This window comes from Haemorhous mexicanus, chromosome 6, assembly GCF_027477595.1.
Source record: "Haemorhous mexicanus isolate bHaeMex1 chromosome 6, bHaeMex1.pri, whole genome shotgun sequence".
NCBI lineage: Eukaryota > Metazoa > Chordata > Aves > Passeriformes > Fringillidae > Haemorhous > Haemorhous mexicanus.
In genome coordinates, this window is record NC_082346.1 from 42854071 (window position 1) to 42873052 (window position 18982).

The window sequence follows — 18982 nt, forward strand, 5'->3', positions numbered from 1 at the left end:
CACTTGTAGGGGATCTGCCTGGGCTCAGGTGCCCTGGGCAGCTCCTTTGCACAGCCCAGCCTGCTAACAAGAGAACAGGACAGCAAAGCCTGTGCCCACAGCTCAGCTCAGCATCCAGCAACCAAACACTGCCTCTCTTACTAAGACCATTTCTTTGGGAGTACGAAAGTATTAACTGTTCCTCAGAGGGCAGGTCTAGGAGGATGCAAAGCCGTCTGCTTTGTAAGGCAACTCACTGCCCAACACGATCAGTGTGCTTGGTTCTTTGGTTTCTTCTCAAAACACTTCCAGGTTCCTTTTCCAGCCTCTGCCTAAAAGAGACCAATTTTTTCTGCCCAGCCTATTTATACCCCACAGTCTTTGTGGTCTTATAATTCCCACCAGATACTGGAGGCTCCTCCTTGAAGTGAAAAGTCTGAGCAGGCAAGAAGTGAAGGAGAGCCAGGGGTGCTGCTGGCACAACTCACCTGCCTGGTTTCAGCAGATCTGTGAGGGCCTGGAGAGGACAGAGCACAGGAAAACCACAAAATCCAGCACAATGTATCTGTAGAATGGTTTGGATATTGAGGTGATGGTGGCAGGGAGATGTGTGAAGAGTTGCCAGGAGGGTACAAAACTCGGTTAAGTTCTTCATCGAACACCTCTGAAGTGGCCAGAAGAGACTGAGCCATGGGCATCAGCAGGAAGTGCCTCAAGGATGCTCCTGTGAGGAAAAGCCTTGCAGGGGAAGAAGACTTGTACCAGCCCTGAGGCACAGCTGCCTTTACCTTTGGGCTTCCAGATTTGCATGTCAGTGCTGGACAGAGTACCTTAAATTTGGGGGATTACTTTCAGATTAACCTGTTGAAGAGCTTGTGGTCCTTGTTGGGAAGTGGGAACTACCAAAGCAGAACCACTACAGACAAACAGCAGGGAGAGGAGTGAGAGCTGCCTTTTCTCTCACAGGCAAAAACTGACACATGGAAGCTGGCAAAAGCTTAAAGTACACTGAGACTGCAAACATCATTGGCTTCAATGATGGCAGGATTATGCCAAATTTTGTGAGGGTGCAAAAGACTTGTAAGTCACAGTCAAGAATTTAAGACCTCAGTGTTTTTTTATTTGCATGGAAACACGTGGGATACCTGCACGGGCATGGCTGGGAGACGCTGCTGGGTGGCAGTGCTCTGATGGCAGCCTGTGCTCAGGAGATCAGAGGTAACCAGTCAAGCTTTAACATCAGGGCTTCATCAGCTACAATGTAGGTAGGATACTGTGGATGCCTGGAAATGGGATCCAAAAGGGATCCATCTCTGGGCCAATCCCCACATCACCTTCACAGTTACTTCCCAAAAATTGTAAATTTTTTTCCTGGTGCGTAAGGCTGCTTTATGTTTTGTCTCCCTATAACTATCTTCTTAAACCATCCTACTACAGCTCCTAAAGCCTTAATAAACAAACCTTTGCCCTGTAAGGCTGGAAGACACAGGGAGCCCAGGGACGCTGATAACCCAGTGGTGTGTTGTTCCTGGGCTCTGTGGGACAGCTGCAAGGGGTGCACAGGCAGGGAAAGGATGAGGGATTTAGGAGCACTGGGGTTGGAACATGTTTTCTGCCTGTCCATGGTGGATGCTGCTGTCTTTGGGGCTGGGGTATGTCAGGGTCCCTTCAGGGCACCAGTCCCCCCCTATAGCCCTGCACTGTAGTGCCTGGGGGACATGGGTTCTGCAGATGTAGCTGACCTTGTCAGAGTGCTCACACATCTGCTGTGGGCAAGGAGGGCTGCCAGGAGCTAGTGGTATAAAAAGCTACAGCTGGGACCACTCAGAGGAGGGACAGGCAGACAGTGGTTTGTCCCCTTGAGAGGAAACATGGGCATTGGACATAGCCCTGAAGGCAGGATCCCGTCTCCCCCTCAGAGCAGCAGTCGCCCACCCTGATCCTCATGTTTCCATTGGGTGTGATGTCCTGCTGGAAGTCCCTGCCACCCTGCAGTGAGGAGGGTCTTGGGACTCTCCCCTCTGGCAGGGATAGGGAAAGGAGCTAGCATTTCCCTGGGCATGTGATGCCTGCAGCAATCACAGGAACTTCATGGGCTAGGGCTCATTATGTTCCTGTTACCTCCAAGGAGCTGGAGGGAGCCCTGACAGCTGGAGCTGCAGCTCCCAAACCTCTTGTGTAACTGGTTTCCCCCTGCTCCTGCCCTGCCCCAACTATTCTGCTCATCATGGCTGCCCTGGGAGAGCCACATCCCTTCCAGCACCCACATTCTTGCTATCCAACACCCCATGCCACGGGAGGAGCAGGGGACAAGGCCACCAGGTGATGGAGGGAGAGAAGCAACACAGGGGTCTGTGCAAGGCAGGTGCCTGGCCCTGCCACATCTGATGGGCAGAGCTGCCTGGAATATCTCAGTGCCAGGCAGTGGCCAAAGAGGTGACACCAGACACCAGGAACTGTGTACAGGAAAGGCCACTGTGTGTTAGTGTGTTTGAATTTGTTTTAATCCTATTCACGAGTCTTGATAAACTTATTTTTATTAATTAACATACTTGATTTATATACTTTTAAAAACATGTAATACTACCAGGGTATAAAAGACAATACAGAAACCATCACATACATCCCCAAGTGCTGCACTTGGTTCTCCTTGGCCTCAGAGCAAAACCAGCCAGGCAGAAATGACACACAGTGATAGGGAAAGCCTGTGTGGACCAGGCCAGCACATGGCCCACACAGACTTTGAGTGATATGGGAAGGGGAGCAGCGAGTTCCCCTCATCTGTGAGGTAGTGAAGGAGGAACTTCATGGGCTATTTTTGAGGCAAAGGCCATGTAGGCTGTGCTCCAGGATACTGTGGATGCCTGGAAATGGGATCCAAAAGGGATCCAGCAAGCTCGTGAACGATATGCCCAGCTGCACAATTACAACTCACACAGTCCATCCCTGCTACACGGTGGCGGTATGCAGGTTCACATTACCTCAACACCCACCTCCAGGTTTCCCTGGCAGGGATCTGTTCTGTCCCCATGTCCTTGTGCCAGCCTCAGGCAACACCAGCATTATGGCTTGGAGAGCAGCCCTGTCAGATGTGGGAAGGAGCCACCTTGGATCCCAGTTCTTGCTACAGTTCTTGTTAGGCTCCACCCTTGTTCCTCAGAGCAGGATAAACCACAGGTTCCATCATTTAAGGGTAACCTTGAAACCTTTGCAGATCTTGCCCTCCAGTCTTTTGTTTGAAGCTTTCAAGAATGACTCTTGATTTTTTTTAACCCAGTGCCAGGAGTGCCCCAGAATTGTACAAGTGCCAACTCACCCCTAGGGTTTCCAACTATATGCACTGCTCCAGGATATGGCTTGCACAGACCAGCATGGCATGCATTTGGCAGACAGCCCCAGACCCACTGCAGCAGGGGTGGAAATGGACACAGGGAGAGCCTCAGGAGAACTGCTTAAGTGGGGAAAGCAGGAAACAGTAGTCCCCATAGCCACCTCGATGGGGGCCACCAGCTCCTCATACCTTAAGGAAAGGGGGCCCCAGGCCAGCCTGTCCCCATGTCAGGTAAATGACCCTTGGTGGGGTATTTCCTGAGTGGGCAGCCTGCGCCCCAGTGCCCTAAACTTTGCATCAGCCCTGCCAGGGAGGACAGGACACTCAGCCAGACATTTGGACAGGGGTGAGAACAGGATGGGCACAGTGAATAGGGAGAGGTGCCAGTCCCACACTGGTGTGGAGGGGAAGGGCAGCTCACCCAAGGGTCTCCCAGTACGCAGCTGAACTCCAGCACGTGGATAGCTCCCAGGCCAGGGAGCAACCTGCTGGTTGCCGGTCTCCAACATCACACCAAGGACAGTCCCTTGGTGCTGCAGGATTGGTGATGGGGTCAAACCCTGGGTCACTGCCCTACTCCAGCCTGAGTGGGTGTCCATGGGGAAGTTCCCTGCCTTGTTGGAAAAGCAGACAGGAGCTGCCAGCTCCCATGTCTGACCAGCTTTTATTGAGCAGGGCAAAGCTGAGATGCAGCTGTGAATACATGAGGAGCCCAGTTCCCTTCTGTTCCCAAGCAGAACAGCTTCCCAGGCAAGATCCTTGGCACCTGCCCGGGCTGCCCCGTGCCAAGACTGGGACGGATGCAGCCCTACAGCCTTGTCTGCCCCAGATTTCCTTCCTCCCCAGCTGCAGAGCACTGGCAGGACAGAGAGGTTTTGCAGGTGCAGCCCTGTGAGCCCTCTACTCTCACTGCCACATCCTGCTGTCCTCCCCAGCCAGTTCCAGCAGCACATGCACCAGCTTGGCTCCTCATTGCCCCTAGAATGTCCTCAAACAGCAGCACACTGCTTGAGCTCCTCATCTTCAGCCCCAGGCTTGGTCACAAGTCCTTTTTTCTTGCTGCCAGTGGGGCAGACAGGGCAAGGGAGTCCTTGGTGCCAGGCTGTGTTCCCACCAGGGCCAAGCAAGAGTAACAGTCAGCTCTTCCATGCTGGAGTGCTGCTCCCTGCTGCAGCTTGGAGGGACATGACTCCACAAGTGCCCCGTGCTGGGGACAAAGGCAGCTGGCTCAAACCAGGTGCTGGGAGCGAGGCTGGGGCAGGGCAGAGGCTACCTGCGTGGTGTGCCACATCTGCAAAGAGAGCACGGCACGGGGTGAGCACTGCCAGCACGGGAGCCTCACCTGCTCTGCCCTGGATCCCCTTCTTTGTGCCCAGCCCCTGTGACACAGAACTGCAGGGGTAGGGCCTGCAGGCAGCCTCCTCGTAGGGAGGAGTGAGGGTGGTGGGGCTGGCACTGGCTGAGCCCCCAACAGCAGACTTCAGACAAAAGGGGGAAATGCTAGAGCAAACTGCTAGCCACAGGTGTCACACCTCAAAAGTGCCCACAATGAGTCCAGCCTGTGCTGTTAGAGCAAGAAGTTTGAGAAAGTGAGATAAAGGATGGAAAGAGTAGAGTAACCCAAACAACAATCAGTCATGGACAGCAGTAAGGACGCAACTGGCAGCAAGATGAGGCTGAAACTGGAAATTCATGGAACCCAGCATGGTCTGTGATGGCAATAGAACTAAACACCATGAAGTCACCCAGCCCATCCATCCCCATTCTGCCCAGCTTTGAGCTGCTGAGCCTGGAGACTATCAAATACCTTCTGAGTCTTTGGTAGAAGGCCTGTTTCCCCACAGCCACTGTCCCCTCCTGCTTACTTCTGTGTCTGCTCTGCACAAACCCTCTAGTGCTCACAGTGTCAGTAAAGATCTAAATGCTTAATGAAGACACTCATCCCAAGAAAATTAACCCCGAAGACACCACCCATACCTGCCCCTGCTCACTTACAGTTCACAGTCTTTCCGTCCCTTCTTGTCTTGTCTTCTCTTACCCCGGCCCTTGGACCTCCTCCTTTAGAAGGAAAGTACCACAAGAAGGGCTGATGTGTGGGAGATGAGACCCACAGTCCCAGCCAGTAACAACGCCCCTGGTGCCACTTACCTTCCCAACCTCATCAGATCCTGCCGGGGCCTGCAGAGTGGGAAAAATGACAGAGAGAAGTGATTATTGGGCAGCGTTGCATGTTGAGCTGCAGGAGCTGGCCCTGGGACATGCCCCAGTGCACAGCACAATCTGTCATCATTTATGTTTAAAACAGACACAATATCTCTTCTCTTGACCTTTCAAGCCCTCAGTCAGGAGCTGATTGCAGCAGGCAGAGAGAAGGCAGAGACAGCAAAGGGGCTGGTTGGCTTGAGTGACTACCCCGGGCATATGACGTTTTGCCAGTGAGGCTGGGGAGTGCAAGTTCAGTCTTAGCTGCTCTCAGTGGCAGCTTTCACATCTCGTAGTGAAACAAGGTCCAGCATCCTGAGTAACAAACACAGGGGATTTGCTGCAAAGTCTCGTTAGCAGATTCTACCTCCCCCATGGGGGTCACAGCCAGGACATCTGCCACACCTACACCAACTACAAAAGGGAGTGATGTACAGGTGTGGAAAGCAGATTAGGAAGAAGCCAAAAGCTGCTGCAGAAGGCAGCCTGCACGAGTGCTCATAGGAGATCCCCTGGAAGTTACCCTAGGCAGGAGAACCACAAAAGGCTTAGGAAATACCCAGCATGGGAAATAGCTGGAAGCAGAGAAGGAGGCAAGTAACACATCTGCTTCTTCCCACTCTTCCTTCTGCATCTACTGAGAGATTCCAGACAAAGACCGTGTGGAGCTGGGTCTGCTCCAGTACAGCTGCTCATAAAACTGCAGGGGAATACCAATCTGGGAATCCTCAGGACCTTCTTCCAGGAAAGGATCATGTCTAATGGCTGCCCAGCAGGACCCTCATCCCTCAGTTTTCACAATACTAAATCACCCTTGGATCATGATGAAGAGTGATTACCAGGACCCCCCATGCAGGCAATGTTGGAGTCTCTATGGCAATGACCAGCTGCAGGCAGCACCAGAGCTGCTCCCACAGCACTGCAGTCCTCAGGCAGAGGCCCCATCCTGCCCAGGCTTTCACCACTTTTGGGACACAGTGAGCACCCCAAGGGGTTGCTTACAGGAGTCTGTAGCAGGCAGGTGCTGCACATCCATTCCAGGCCAGCACTGCATATCTAGGCTAGGCTGGCACTGCCTGTTTTAGGCTTTCATTTGTTGGCTTGGATGTAATCCTCCCTGCAGACGGTGCATGGAGCCTGACCTGTCTTCACAATGGCACACACCCCGTCGTGTGCGGGGAGCGGGTGCCGAGCTGTGGTGCAGCCTGCAGCTGGACAAGAGCCACAGGCACCAGCAAACCCTAGTGCAAAGACAGCAGGAGGGGGTGCCAGCACAGCCAGGGTGCCCACAGGCTGCCCCTGCTCCACATACAGGGTGAGCTGGCAGGCTTGCTCGTGCTGGAACCCAGGAGTCCCTACCTGCACTCGCACTGCTTATGCTCGGTGAACGCCATCTCCACATAAGGTGCCTCCCCGTTTGGCTTTATCTTCAGGAGCTGAAAGAAGAGCAAAGGTTACTTCTCAGGCAGTGGCAGGAGGGGGCTGGAAAGACTCCTGAGCCACTGCCTTGCCACCCCGGGCTCTTGGGAAGATGCATGTCTAACCTGTTCCTCGGGACCTCCAACAACAGAGTCCACCTCCACACGCAGGCAGTGCTGGCCAGGCCTAGCTGTCCTGGCAGATTGGGAGGCTCTGCTAGCACCACCCTTTTCCTTCAGGGCTTTAATTTAAGTCCCATGGTCTTGGGATTTCCCAGCCTTAGAAAAGATTTTTCAGTCTCTGCCTTTCTTGAGAATTTTCACATATTTGACCTCTTTGCACACCTCCCTTCTCTGACAGAAATATCCCCCCAGTCACATTTTTCAGGCCAATCCCATTGCTGCTGCCTCCTCCTGGACCCTTTTCCTACAGCACTGAGTTGGAATTGACTGGAGTCAGTACCACAGTGCCTCCCCAACCCAGGGGTACAGGATTTGCCCTGTCACATGTCACACAGCCCAGCCTGAAGTTCAGGTTGGACATCCAAGGGCCTTACAGGGTGCATTCATCTTTGGTGTGGCCACACTAGCCCCTGCAGAAGTGTCTGGCATTTCCACGCTGTACACAGCAGCAGGATCCCTCCCATAGAGGGAGACCTGTGCTTGGGGAGCTGCCTCCTGTTCACATCAGGCTTTTGATCCACCTCAGCCAAGAGCTTTTTGCCATCCTGCCTTCCAACACACCTTCAACCTCAGAGAGACGAAAATCACTGGTGGTTTATTGCCGGCATTCCCTAGTCCTTAATCCATGGCAAAGCAGAGCATTTCCCTGGTCCCTGCAGCATCAACAGGCTGATCTCGGGCAGCTCAGTGAAGGGGCTGCAGTGTGAGGACAGCTGCTGCCTGGTACATGGGGAAGAGTTGAATGGCCTAGGATCTCCCACCCCACGTCTCACAGCTCACACAGTGGTGACTGAAAACTCAGTTGGCTCAGCCCATCATGCTCACCATGCCCCAATGTGGGGGCATTCATGTCAGCACCACCTGACAGAGGAGAGCCTCACTCCCCCCTTCGATTCAAGGGCAGTACCTACTTTGTCCCAGCAGGCAGCCACAGCTAACTGGAACACCCCCCAGCCCCACCACAGGACAGGAAAGCTCTGGAAAAATGACAGCAATGAGTGAGACAGACCACACAGAGAGAAGTCGGGGAAGGAGGGAGTGAGGCCAGTACCACCAGGAGTGACACCTGACCTCAGGGCCAAGCCCAGAGAGCCGGCAGAGGGACCCTACTGGCTTGGCATGCATTTCAGCAGTTGTAAGTCCTCTCGCCCGTGCTAGCCACACTGCTACAATGTCTAGGGGATGCAAGGCTGCAAGTTCACCTTTCCGGCTCTCGGTGAGCAGCCTCCAGCTCTGCGGCACAGCCCCGGCCCCGCAGCAGCAGCACGTACCTGCATGGTGACCGTGCTTGTCTCCACGGGGACGCAGCGGAGACCCTCGTCCCCACAACAGCCTCCACAGCGCTGCAGGGAGACGCAGGAGGGTCTGAAAATGTACTCCACCTCGTTGGGGAATTCGGTAATGACGTCCACCAGCTGCTCCAGAGGCCGGCAGAAACTACGATTCCAGATCTCCCGAAAGGTAAGGACTGCAAGAGACAGGGACAGGGACTATAAGGAGGCGCCCAGAGAGGCAGAGCCCAGCCGGGCCGCTGCCGGGGCAGGTGCAGCAGCCGCGGGGGGGTCCGGCAGCCACCACGGAGCACAGGGAAGCAAAGGACCACTTTGTGCTCCCAGTAAGTCCGTCACCGTACTGGGCGCATCACTGCGCGGGGGCTCACACGGCCGCCCCGACAGGCTCTTTCTCCCTCTATCCGCCAGCTCCGTCTCCTGCCCAGGCACTCTGCCCACCTCCGAGCTCGGCCGCGAAGGGGCTCCCCCGCACCTCGCCCGGCCGGACAGCCATCCCCTGGGGCTTTCCAGCAGGGAGAGCTGAAGCGGAGCTCTCTCACCCGGCACCGGAGGGACGGCAGTCTAGGGACTGGGCTGCGCTCCGCTCCGGCCCGAGGACGGCTGGGGCCATCAGTTTGCTCCGAGCCTCGGCACAGCTCCCGGCTACCTCCCCGGTTGTCACCCCGGGACTCCAGAGGCAACACTGCCCCGAGTAGTACCCAACGCGCCCCGGCCTCGCGCAAAGCCTTCCCTGGGTTGCTGCCCCCTCCCAGCCGAGGCACCGGCGGCCGCCCACTACCAACTCACCGGGAGACTCCGTGCTGGCGGTCCCCCGTTCCTCCGGGGCCTGCAGGGAGGGAAAGGCGTGCTCTGGGGGGGGCAGCACGGGGTGACCCGCTGCCGCCCCCCGCCCAGCGCCGGGAGGAGCTGTCCCGGCTTTCGCGGCCCCCCCGGACAGCCGCACCCTGCTCCGACCCCCCTCCCGCCCCTCGGCTCTCACCGGGGCGGGCGGTGCCCCCAGCGTCCCGGCCACCAGCAACCGCAGGAAGGCGCCGAGCAGCCGCATCGCCGATCCCGCCGCCGGTCCAGACTCGGTGCCGCCGCTACCGCCCGGCCGCCCCCGGCATGTCGCCCCGACGCCGGGCCACCGGCCCTGCCGTGCCGCCTCCGCCGCCGCCGGGCCATGGGAGCGCGCTCCGCTCCGCCGCCGTATTTCACCGCCACCGCCCCGCCGCTGCCCCGCCCCGGCCCCGCCGCGGGGACGGCCGGTGCTCCCGGACGCCGCGGAGCTCCCTCCTCCAGAGCCCCCGCACCGCCTCCGGCCATTACTCCATCGGGCTGTCCCGGCTCTTCCGTTCACCGTCCCGTGCCCGATGAATCCCCGGCCGGCGGGAACAACCGGGACTGTGCTGGGCTCCTCCGCTTGCTGTTTTATTTGCCCCATACCCGTCCACCCATTCTGCTCCCGCCTGGCTCCTGCCGCTATACAACAGCCCCTTTCCCACTCATTCTCTTCATTCCTCTACTGATGCCCTGTTCCCACTCAGACTTCCCGTGCCTGTCCACCCATCCCCTTCCCCCTCAAGCTGCCCCGTGCCTGTTCCATCAGCCCCTGCAGTTGGACCCCTGCCAAAGGGTTTCCAGATCCCCCAGCCTCAGGGACAGCATCGTGGTTCTGGTCTACAGCTCAGAAGGGAAGGGGGCACAGCAGGTCTTGGGTCAAACCCTGCTGCCAACCCAAAGGACCTCTGTTGGCCTTTTCTGTTCTATTTTTAAGCCCCGGAGGCCAGGGACGCTGGAACTATGGGAGGTGTGATGAGACGCCGACAGGCAACACGATCCCCCGTGGGCTGCAGGTCCTAGGGAAATAACGAGCTCTGTGTCCGTGCCAGGATTCACGTCCTCCTGGGAGAGTGGGGAGGCTGCTTCAGGGCTTCCCTACCCAACACCATGTGAGGTCTGTCCCTGCAGCATGAAGATGCCAGTGATCTGCTCCCAGCCCTGTGGGATCTCTCCCCAGGGGATGCAGGACATGCCAGCTGCCATGCAAGTGGCAGTGACTCAGGCACCAGCAAGAGCTGGGCTCAGTCAGGAGCTTCTAGGCATTGGTAGCACTTGAGTGTGTGACAAAGCTGCTGGAGCAAGGCCTGGTAAATTAGCATGGAGATGCTGCAGAGATAAGCACACAGAAATCCCAGCCCCACTGCGGGGAGGGTGTGCTGCAGTTCATCACTCAGCGGCACAGCACCAACTCAGCAGCTGCCGGGGCTGCTGTGGCAGCGTTCAGTGCCTGTTCATTCTCCTTCTCCTGGCTGGGCAGGAAAGAGCAGGTAACACCCTTAATGTGATGACTGGAGCATGCCTGTGATCTCCCTCTGCCACCCTACAGACCCTCCTGGGCCAAGGGGACCCCCTTCCCACTTCCCCAGGGATGGTTGTGAGATGGGGTGAAGAGAGCATTTCCTCCCACCCGAGAGCAGAGGCCGCCCTGAGCAGCAGCTGCTGCCAACTCACTGGACAGACAGAATCCTGTTATTGCAAAGACCGTGACCACACGGGGCCTCATGCCTGTCCTTGCAGGAAGGTCCCTTGGGGCCACCTCTCAGACACAAGGCCAGCCTCTGGCGCTGGAGCAAAGGGCTCTCCCCCAGGAGCTGTGTGGCTGGGGAGACCAGCCCTTAATTGCTGAGTGCAGTCCTGTTCCTGGTCTGAAGCTATTTCCTCAGAGGCCTTGGGCAGAGTTTACATTCCTGGGATGAGCATCCACTTTCTAGGCAGTGTGGAACAGAGACAGGAGAAGAGGAATAATATTTGGACACCGGTAACCTGTGATCAGCAACATCCTCCTGCATATGGGAGAAACATCAAGCTGGCTGGGGTCACAGCTGCTTGCTTTCCCCTCTGCCATGCTTCTCCCCGGGGGGCCAAGTGTGCCCTTCCCCAGCTGCAGGATAGGGCTGGAGGTCGATGCTATAAATGCACCGGCATGTCCCTCGCGCCGCCTCCCACTCGGCTCTGGGGAGCAGAGTTACGCACTTTGGGAGCAAGGGACAGAGGAAGCTCAAGGAACCAGCCAGGGACATAGGGCAAATAGAGACATTTCCTTAAAGAGCAAATGCCTCCCCTGCAGTGAGCCCCACGCAGTGGCTGCTGACTGAGAGCATCACCTCGAATATGCCACTTTCTGCCCGTGCCACCTCCCTGCCCTGCTCACAGAGCTGAGGAAGGAGGTGGGTGGGGAATCATGGTGTGTCCTTGCTGTGGGTGAGCCCTGGCTGTCAGATGGGGAAGGCCAGCTCTGGCACCCAGCTGCATGCATGGCATGGCACAGACCTGCCAGGGAGCAAGGTAACCTCCATGCCTCCTACACCTTCAGGGTGAGGGGCAAGAGCAGGGGCCCTGGCTGCCCATGAGCACTGAAGGAGCCCAGAGCAAGCAGCTGCTCTTCCACGCAAAACCCCACCCTGCTCATTTCAGGCAAGGTCCCTCTTAAGTAATCTTTTCCATAAAACAGCCCCATTTCAGCATCAGAGTTCTCTCATGGGCTACTTATACCCTGCAAAAACCCACCTTGGGCATCTTACATGGAAAGAAGCCAATAAAAACTTGTCCCTACATCATTCTTAAACTGTCTGCAGCCAGGACCTCCTGTGTCACCCCTGAAGCCCTTGGAGAACACCTCTGAAATCCTCAGGGCATTATTTTTGTTCTGCTGCTACTTAGGACACATAACTCTGTCTCATCAAAGCTATAGGCTTCTACCAAGGGAAGGACCAGTCTGCCCATGATCCAGTGCCCAGCAGAGTCATCCTCTTGTGTTTGACCCCAGTAGGCAAGAACCCCACAAGCAGCTCCCTATATCCTGCATTGTGATGGGACTCCTGAGGTCAAAGCAGCTTGAGGATGTAGGGCACTGGGCTCCTCACACCTGCCCATCATCCCAGAGCCCCCAGGTCTCACCCTCACTCTTTCATTTGATTGCTTTCTCTGCCTCTGTGATGTCTTCTTAGAGAGTCTCCTCAGCTCCTCTGCCAGAGAGCCAGACCTGAGCCAGTCCTGCTAGCACTGAGATAAACCAGGTCAATCATCTGCAGTTTGTATCTCCACAGTGAGAATGAGGATGGGAGTGGGCTGGCTGGGGCACCCCTAGCTCCAGCCTCTTGGCACAGGTAACCCAGGCCTCTCTCTCAGGAGACTGCTGCTGACTTCTGAGAAATGCAGGGATCTCCAATGCCCTTGCAGGCAAGCAGAGCTGCACCAATGACCCTTGAACAGTCAGGGCTGCTCCTCAAGGAAACAGCTTGCAAACAACCTGCCTGGGCACCTGGGCTCCAAAGGACTCCTCAGAGCTGTGCTGCAGCAGCTCCAGCTCTGAGATGCCCTCGGCAGCACATCCCCTGTCCCTGGCGGCTCGCTGCGGTGGCGTCAGCGCCCTCCCAGCCCAGGTGCGCAGGGGGATGTGTTTGCTGAGGGGGAGGCTGACAATAGGGGGAAATGGGCCGGGCTGTGCACCCCAGTGGTGGTGGCTCACAGCCCCGGCCACCGCGGCCCGCGGCAGGCGGAAGCGTCCGGCCTTAGTCAGCCCCGGCTGCACGTGGCAGGAACTCTGCTGCTTGTTTTGGTTCCTGGGGAGGGGAGCTCGGCCTCCCTGGGGACCCACAGACAAACCTGCAGGCACCTGACAATCCAGCTCCATGCCTGGGGACATCGGGGTCTGTTCCCCACGGATCATGGGCACTGCAGGCTGGCCTAGGTCAGACGTGAGTTTCGGAGGGGCATGGGATGAGCACCAGGACTGCCTGAGAGCACTCCAGGCAGAGAACCCAGGCAAGGAGAACACTTGGCAAGCCTGGGTACTGCTTTCAGACACTAATCCCTCGTGGGGGCAGGGATGATGCTACCAAGAAGGATGCCCCTGAGACTGCCAGACCCAAGCCCTGGGAAGCGCAGCCCTCATCCAGCCAGCGTTCCAGGAACAGATCAACATTGGCAGACCTAGTGCCACTCAGCTTAGTGCTCAGTGGCCAGTGGCTGGGCAGCCCCACGCTGTGGGGACTGGCCATGCCACGGGTGTTTGCAGAAAAGCACAGCCCTGGAGCAGGGTGAGGCACTGGAGAGCCACACCACAGCCCCAAGCATACGTGGGCGCCTACAGGTAAGCGTTCCGTCAGCAGCCCTGACAGTGAGTGCAGTTACCGTGCCAAAACAGCAGCCCCATGCACACCAAGTGCCTGAGAGACCAGAGCAGGGAGCAGAGACAGTAATCACAGCACAGCTCACCCTGTTCTGTCCAAGTTCCTCTCCTGAAGCCCTGGGTGGGAGCTGCAGTTTCAAGTCCCAGAAAGCCTGCAGGAATTTCTCTCCAGCAGCTGTAGAGTGCTGTGCTTCGGAAAAACAAGGCTGAGAGCAGGACGGACTGGTGCAGCAGTGTGCATGACCTTCTGCCACCGGCAGAGACAGAACGCCCTGGGCCCGCACCGGCTGGAGGCACAGGGTATGGCAGCCGTGGGAGGGGTGAGATTCTCCCAGCAGGAGCAGAGCAGCCCTCTCCTCAGGAAAGAGACAGAGGTTATTTTTCCACCAGAGAACCAAGCATATTCTGCACATTCATCACGTTTCACCTACACTGGGGAAAGGGCAGTGAGCACTGAACAGAGGAGAGAGGCACACAGGCACAAACCGGCTGCTGCTCTGCTGCTGCTGCCCCTGCCCTCCAGCTTTCCCAGCCCAGCCGGTCGGTGGGCAGGGGCTGCCAGGCGCTTTTCTCCCCTGCCAAACTGGAACCCGATCCACACCCAGCCCAGAGCTTCTGGCTGCTTATCATGTGGATGCAGTTCTCCTGCTTTTAGTTGTCATAATATTGACACAAGCAAAATAATAGTGATGGCGAGACTCTGCCTGGCTCTGGAAGGCAAACAGGCAAGGAGACGGGGAGTAGCAGACTCTGCTATTGTGTGGGACAGGGCAGCAGCCAGGGCTGCTTCCAAGCTCTGCTCCTCAGCATCACTCCTGCTGATAAGAGGGGGATGTGGGATGCGGGTGGAGGGGGAATATAAGCTCCACAGCACACCCTCCCTGCTGAGGAGAGTGAACGTGTGTATCGGCAGGGCTTCATCCCAGAGGCCTTCCTAGAATGTGGGTGGAGGAGTGGCTCATCTCTCTCTTTCCCTGAAACCTGGCAGCCGCTGAATAGCTGCCATCACCCGCAGCAGACAATGAGCAAAGCAAGCTGGGGCCAGCTGCAGCGCCGGGAATGCGTGAGCATAGGAACTGCGGGGAGCTGGCTGGTGACCAGGAAGCAGCCCAGACTGCTGGTGTCACGGACCCCTTGGTGACCACAAAGCGTCTGGGCTGCACTTTGTTTCACTCCAAGGGCCTGGCTTCCTGCAGCCACACCAGGTTTGCTCAGGGGCTTCTCTGAAGCCAGCCCGGAGGGATGAGCCCTCAGCAGCACCTCCTCCATGGTGCTGGCCCTGCCAGTATGCCATGCACCCTCGAAGTGGTGGCAGGGCCACAGCCAACACCTGCATGGTGCCACTGAGTTTTCTGAGCACTTGCGCCTTTGGTGGCAGCGAAAAAAGCCAAAGCCTTTTCAGGGTGTGAAGGTCCAGGACACTAAGCAATGCTGAGGACAACAGCTCCCATCCAGCTCTGCAGCATGCTCCCTCATCCCTTGCTAGAGCTTGTTTTCCTACATGACACGCAGTGACTTCCCACACTTCCCTCACCTCTTCCTGACCAGCCTGGCCTTTGAACCAGCTGCCTCCAGCTGCCTGTATCACGAGGGGAGAGACCTGGGCTACTGCCATAGATGAATGAGCCGACAAGTGAGGCTCCACATCCAGGGCAGGCATGTAGACACCAGCTTCCCATGCCTCTCCCAGGGGCTGGGAAGAGCAAGAGGCAGCCCAGCCCGCGCTGCTTCCACAACAAGCCCTAGAAAAACCTTCCTGCTTCCCAGCCTTGGTCTCTATTTTTACGGCTCCTAAAAGGAGGGGGATGCAAATTACAAACTTGCTGGCAGGAGAGATGGTGCCTGGGCCGGATTCAGAACCGCCTACTCATTTTCCATAGGGATTGTGGACTCCATTGGTACCACAAGGGTCTGGCTATGGGCTTGGCCTGCCTGTGTGCGCTGTGCTGACATGAGGATGAGACAGGAGCCATTTTCCAGGCAGAGACAAGCGCACGTACACGCAGGTGGCCAAGCCAGGAGCTGCACCAAATCCTTTGCTAACCTGAGGTACTGAATCCATCCTGTCACTCCCCTTAGCAATCCCTGCCTGTTTCCCCTTGGCCACCCAGGCAGTTATGGCAGCCAGGCTTTCCTGAGGATGACCAGTTTAGAGAGAGCTGTTACCAGAGTGATCAGCAAGGACCAGCAGAACACGTGCCCTGGTACCTGCAGCAGTCAAATGTGAATTTCAAGCATGCCAAAACTGCCAGTGACTCAGACAATGCCTGCGTGCGCCTGAACAGCCACAGAGCTCTGCTTTCCAGCTACTCACGTACCTGCATTTGATCAGCAGCTGTTTGTTTGGGCTTTTTGTCTTCTTTCCCTGGAAGCATGAGTTTTAAACACGCATTCCACACTCAGATCAGCTCACCATTTCCATCCCCTTCACTTACTAAGTGACCTACTTTCTCCCCTGTAGCACTCAGAAAGCACCGGTTTGGGCTCCCTTCAGCAGATTCATTCCTGCCTCTCCATCTGTGACTACAAAAGCTTTGGTCTTGATTTGTTTTTGTCTCAGGACTTTGAGCACAGGTTTCCTAAAGAGCAATCATATCACACCAAAGATACCTTAGCTCATCCTTCCCCTTAGTGTGCTTTGTGTCCCCACACCCATGCACTGTGACCTCCTTAATTCAGTCACTTGTGCTCAGCAAGTGGCTTAGGCACCCAGCAGTAATGCTGTTTCTGCCCATGTCACCCACCCAGCCTTCACAGTTCATGCTGAGCTGACAGCCTGCCCTGCAGCTCCTGCTGGGCCGTGGCTCAGCTGGCTCTCCTCTGCTGGCTCCTTTTATTTGCCTGTGCTGAGTGTGAGCAGCTCACTTTGCTTACCCAACTCTAGCAGATGAGTCCAATTACTGGAGTTCAGCAAACTGATTCCCCTCCCTGGCATTTTATCCAGCCCACTTATCCACTGAGAGTTTCTAATCCAAACAGCCTCCCAGCACATGATGTTCCAGTGCTCCCAGGCTCTACCCAGCCTCTGTCCTGCCTTGTCCTCTCTCACATGAGCACTTGGGGGATGACATTCAGCCCCCAGGGATGCAGAATTCCCTGGCAGGAGGGAAGCAGTATCTCCAGCAGTCAGCCCTGATGGTACAGATCAGGATGCTATCCTGGCTAGGCTGGCAGCTCTCCAAAGAGGTGAGACAGTTTTCAGCTCTTCTACAGACCCATAAAACGTGCTGCCATGCTCGGGTGGCCAGCTCATTCCCTGCTCAGCTCTTTTGTGCACATGACCAGCACTGTCTGCACTGCGTCAGCCTCCTCGCTTGCTTGTGCACCAGCTGGGAAACTGCAGCCCCCAACCCTGCCAAGGGAAGGGAAGGTTTGGGAAGGTTTGGGAAGGGAAGGTTTGGGAAGGTTTGGGAAGGTTTGGGAAGGGAAGGTTTGGGAAGGTTTGGGAAGGTTTGGGAAGGTTTGGGAAGGGAAGGTTTGGGAAGGGAAGGGAAGGTTTGGGAAGGGAAGGTTTGGGAAGGGAAGGTTTGGGAAGGGAAGGTTTGGGAAGGTTTGGGAAGGGAAGGTTTGGGAAGGTTTGGGAAGGTTTGGGAAGGTTTGGGAAGGTTTGGGAAGGTTTGGGAAGGGAAGGGAAGGTTTGGGAAGGTTTGGGAAGGGAAGGGAAGGGAAGGGAAGGGAAGGGAAGGGAAGGGAAGGGAAGGGAAGGGAAGGGAAGGGAAGGGAAGGGAAGGGAAGGGAAGGGAAGGGAAGGGAAGGGAAGGGAAGGGAAGGGAAGGGAAGGGAAGGGAAGGGAAGGGAAGGGAAGGGAAGGGAAGGGAAGGGAAGGGAAGGGAAGGGAAGGGAAGGGAAGGGAAGGGAAGGGAAGGGAAGGGAAGGGAAGGGAAGGGAAGGGAAGGGAAGGGAAGGGAAGGGAAGGGAAGGGAAGGGAAGGGAAGGGAAGGGAAGGGGTGGGCTGTGCAGGAGACAGTTCCCTGTGGCTGTGGCAACAGAGAGGGGTCCTGCTCCATAACACCCAGCAGCTGTGGAGCAGCAAGTGAGACTCCTTCCACCTGCACAGGGCTGCACCTCCCCACCCCCCATCGCTTCTGCACAGTGCCACAGTCTGCAAGGCAGTGGGATTTTAGCAGACTACACCAGGGCACCAACATGCATCTTTCCTTCCCCACTTGCCCTACACACCCTGCGCTGCCTTTGCTGCCCGTCCTCCTCCTCAATGCCTCCTTTTCAGTCCTGCTGGGCAGCCCTTGTCTAACTCATGGGGTCCTGACAGCAGCAGCTGGCTACTGACAGTTGGATGTCTCGTAGCCATGGTCCCTGTGAGCAGCCTGGGGTTTGCCTGCAGCTCTCCAGAGAGCCCCAGGCTTTGGCTCAGCTCCGCTATGCAGAGCTAACGGCTCCCAAAATCCCCATTCAGAGGCTTTCATTCATGAAACACAGGGCAGCAGACCAAGCACAGGACTCTGTCCCTCAAGGGACACCAGACTGCCAGCTGCCTAAACTGGCTGTGGCAGCAGTGCCCAGCAGAAAGTGCTACAGGGAAAAGAACAGAAACAGCACAAAAGGGAAAAGCTCTGCAGCCTGGCAAAGCACTGGGAAAAAACTGTACTGCAATAGTTACTGGGACCAAAGCAGGGAATGTAAACAGCCCAACATCCACAAGGAGGTCATAACCTCAGAGCCCGGTTTCCCTTCCTCTTCTCCATCCTGACTAATCTCCAAGAGCTGCTCTGTTTACTAGCAAGATAAGTAAACAAACAAAGGAAAGCTCCAACGCAGTGATTTTTATTTTTCTGGCCAATCCACAGGTTCCAGTCCCTGGGTGCTTGTGTGGGAGCTGTTCCTGCACACCAAGGCAGCTGGCACACAGCCCTGCAGGACCAGCAGCAGGCAGCCTCGCCAGCCCTGCCTGTAAGTGGCTGTGCAGAGGGGCAAAGGGGGAATGGGGCAGACCTTGCTCCAGGGAGCCTCTGATTTACACATTGTGGAAGAAAACATACACCTAAATCTGGAGAGAAGGAGGAGACAAGGCAGTGGGGAACCAGGACATGTTCAGTTGGGACAATGGGGCCCAGCGCAGTGAAGCCAATAGCTGGGCAAACCCTGTCACCCTCTACTGACTTTCTCCAGGGGCAGAGAATGGGACAAGCTCATCATGGAGTGAAACTCTGACTTCTATCTAGGGCTGCAGCACCTGCCAAGCACATCCAGTCAAACTCAGATATGTGGCCTTTTGCCAGGCATTGGAGGAATACATGGGAGCTTCCTTCCCTGGCTGATGGGCTCTCTGGCTTCCAGGCACACAGGGGCACGTGAAGAAGCAGGAGGAAAAGAAAGGCATGGAAGGACTCTCAGTCCCCTGCAGGCTTTGGGTGACAAATCACCTGCATTAAGTGCTCAGAGAAAG

The 18982-nt window shown here is 56.5% G+C and overlaps 1 protein-coding gene across 1 annotated transcript; it reads right to left on the reverse strand.

Annotated features, from left to right (window-relative positions):
- Window positions 1–2500: 2500 nt before the first annotated feature.
- On the reverse strand, window positions 2501–9897 carry PGF (placental growth factor). Its single transcript, XM_059849997.1, has 7 exons — window positions 9385–9897; window positions 9192–9231; window positions 8385–8581; window positions 6872–6948; window positions 5459–5488; window positions 5306–5368; window positions 2501–4601 (listed from the first exon to the last, which is right to left on the reverse strand). Exons 1-7 carry the CDS (start codon window positions 9826–9828, stop codon window positions 4580–4582), a joined length of 873 nt encoding a protein of 290 aa, XP_059705980.1. The 5' UTR covers window positions 9829–9897; the 3' UTR covers window positions 2501–4579.
- Window positions 9898–18982: the final 9085 nt, after the last annotated feature.